The sequence below is a fragment of the Orycteropus afer genome, unplaced genomic scaffold, assembly GCF_000298275.1.
Source record: "Orycteropus afer afer isolate SDZICR_OR568_19922 unplaced genomic scaffold, OryAfe1.0 scaffold00909, whole genome shotgun sequence".
NCBI classification, from domain to species: Eukaryota; Metazoa; Chordata; class Mammalia; order Tubulidentata; family Orycteropodidae; genus Orycteropus; species Orycteropus afer.
In genome coordinates, this window is record NW_006922496.1 from 379,890 (window position 1) to 381,968 (window position 2,079).

General features: G+C 40.6%; 1 protein-coding gene across 1 annotated transcript in view; it reads right to left on the bottom strand.

The window, feature by feature from the left end:
• TSPAN7 (tetraspanin 7) overlaps positions 1-875 on the bottom strand; it is a 40,553-nt gene extending 39,678 nt beyond the window's left edge. The window contains exon 1 of the mRNA XM_007958299.2: positions 856-875. Coding sequence (XP_007956490.1) covers positions 856-875 — 20 coding nt within the window. The remainder of the gene's footprint in view (positions 1-855) is intronic.
• Between the last annotated feature and the right edge of the window lie 1,204 nt (positions 876-2,079).

Below are 2,079 nucleotides of genomic sequence, written 5' to 3' on the forward strand. Positions count from 1 at the left end.
AAAAAAAAATACATGTATATTCCACTAAAAGGAGAGAGAGTTAAGTGGTAAGATGGAAAACTTGCAAGACCCAGAAAAACAAGGCACTCTTGTCAAGTTCCAGCTTTCATAGTTTTCACTGTAAATGGTTCTGTGAGTCCCACCTTTTACATGAACATATGCCCATTACTCTAATGGTGGCACAAGTTCATATTTAGTATATCATGCAATTAAAGAAAAGTGACAATAGAAAACTGAATTGCCAAGATGCAAACTATCTAGAAGAGATCTTCTCCTAAGAAGCCATATGGGATAGAAAGCACAGTAATGATAAACCAGACAAAATAAACACATAGAAGAAATCATATGCAGAAATCTTGGCTAGGTAGCATTTTAGGCAAAAGCCACAATTCAATCAGTCCAGAGGTAGACAAATTAATTCACTCTCCAGGATTAAACACAGTGGTATTATGAAATGTTCTTCCTCACTGCAAATCATTCTATAACTTAGGAAAAATGCATGACATGCAAACACCCTACACACATCATCAATAATTAAAATACAGATTCTTCAGAAGTTAGACTTCAGAAGAAAAGTGGCCAACTAGTCTCTTAGTTGGTTCTTGTATGAGCACATGTACTGAGGGGATGGCAGGGGAGGGAGAGTCTTGACGCAGTGTTCAGACCCGATGCTGTAGAGGTAGACAAAGGAACCAGGAAAGTGAAGAAACCAACAGCCTCTATAATTGTATGGTGTTCTCTTTAAACTTTAGGAAGTGACAGTGGAAATCTGTCAGGCTTACAACTTAAGATTTTATTACGAATTATTTATGTGTCTCCTTCGTGTTTTAAAATAGACTAAGAACCAGGATTCACTGAAGTTTGGCAGATGACATATGCATACTCCAGATGGGTGGCAGAAGGGGGACTCAGTATAGTCAAGTGGGTAAATGGAGGAGCTATGGGCTAGAAGTCCAGGCCTTTGGTTGCAGTTTTGTCACTAATTCCTTGTGTGACTTTGGGCTGATCATCTAACCTTTATGGGCCTCAGTTAACTCTTCAATAAGACCAAGAGGCTGAAAAGCCTAACTTCAATGTTCCCTAGCTCTAACATTCTGATACAACAAATCTCAATCTCAAATTTGATATCCATATTCACTATGATTTCATATTTAGCTCTGGTGGCACAGCGGATAAAGCACTTAGCTGCTGACCAGCCAGAAGGTCAGCAGTTCAAACCCACCAGCCGCTCTGCAGAAGGAAGATGGGACGATCTACTTCTGTAAAGATTTTCAGCCTCAGAAACCCAGTGAGGGTCACCATGAGTTGGAATCGACTTGATGGCGGGGAGTTTGGTTTCTGGTTTGTTTTTGGGCAAATAAGCAAAAGAAAGTTTACTAAGGTTCTCTGTGAGACTGACAAATGTCAGCTGTGGGGGTAGGAAAGCTGGCTCATTTCTGGGCTTGAAGCCTACTGGTCTGCCAGCTTCCCAAAGCGACAGGAGGCTCCTGGGAAAGAGAGAAAAAGAAGAATACCCAGCAGGTCATGCAAGTATAATTTTACATGGACATCCCAAAATTCACAAACTCACTGGCATAATAACAAGCTTCACTTTTTATATGAAGATGACACTATTATCCTGACAGCAATAAGACATATGCTTTGAGCTGTTTCTTTCTAAGCAAGGATTTTAGTCCATTCCATTCTTTTGCCCCATTGTGTCTGTGTGTATTTGCATGTACACAAGTGTGCAGGAGTTTATGTATAGAAGAGAACATATTATTAAATAGTTGGGAGATTAGTGGTATCCTCGAAAAGGGATAGGAGAAGATGGAGGGAGAAGTGAGCTGATTGTTAATGCTGTTTTATTAAAACTGAGTTTAAGAGCCAATAGTAAATCTAACTCAAAAAATCTAGAAACCATCTACTCCAAGTCCTGTTTTCTACTGGGTTTAAGGTGACCAAAGACCACACAGGTAACATAGTCCTGAAGGGAACTGTAGATGTGGGATTGGAGTTCAGAAGCGAGTCAGAGCTCTGGGTGAGGGCTGAAGGCTGAGGCCAGAAGTGACAGCTGAGGGAACAGTGGGTCTCAGGAAC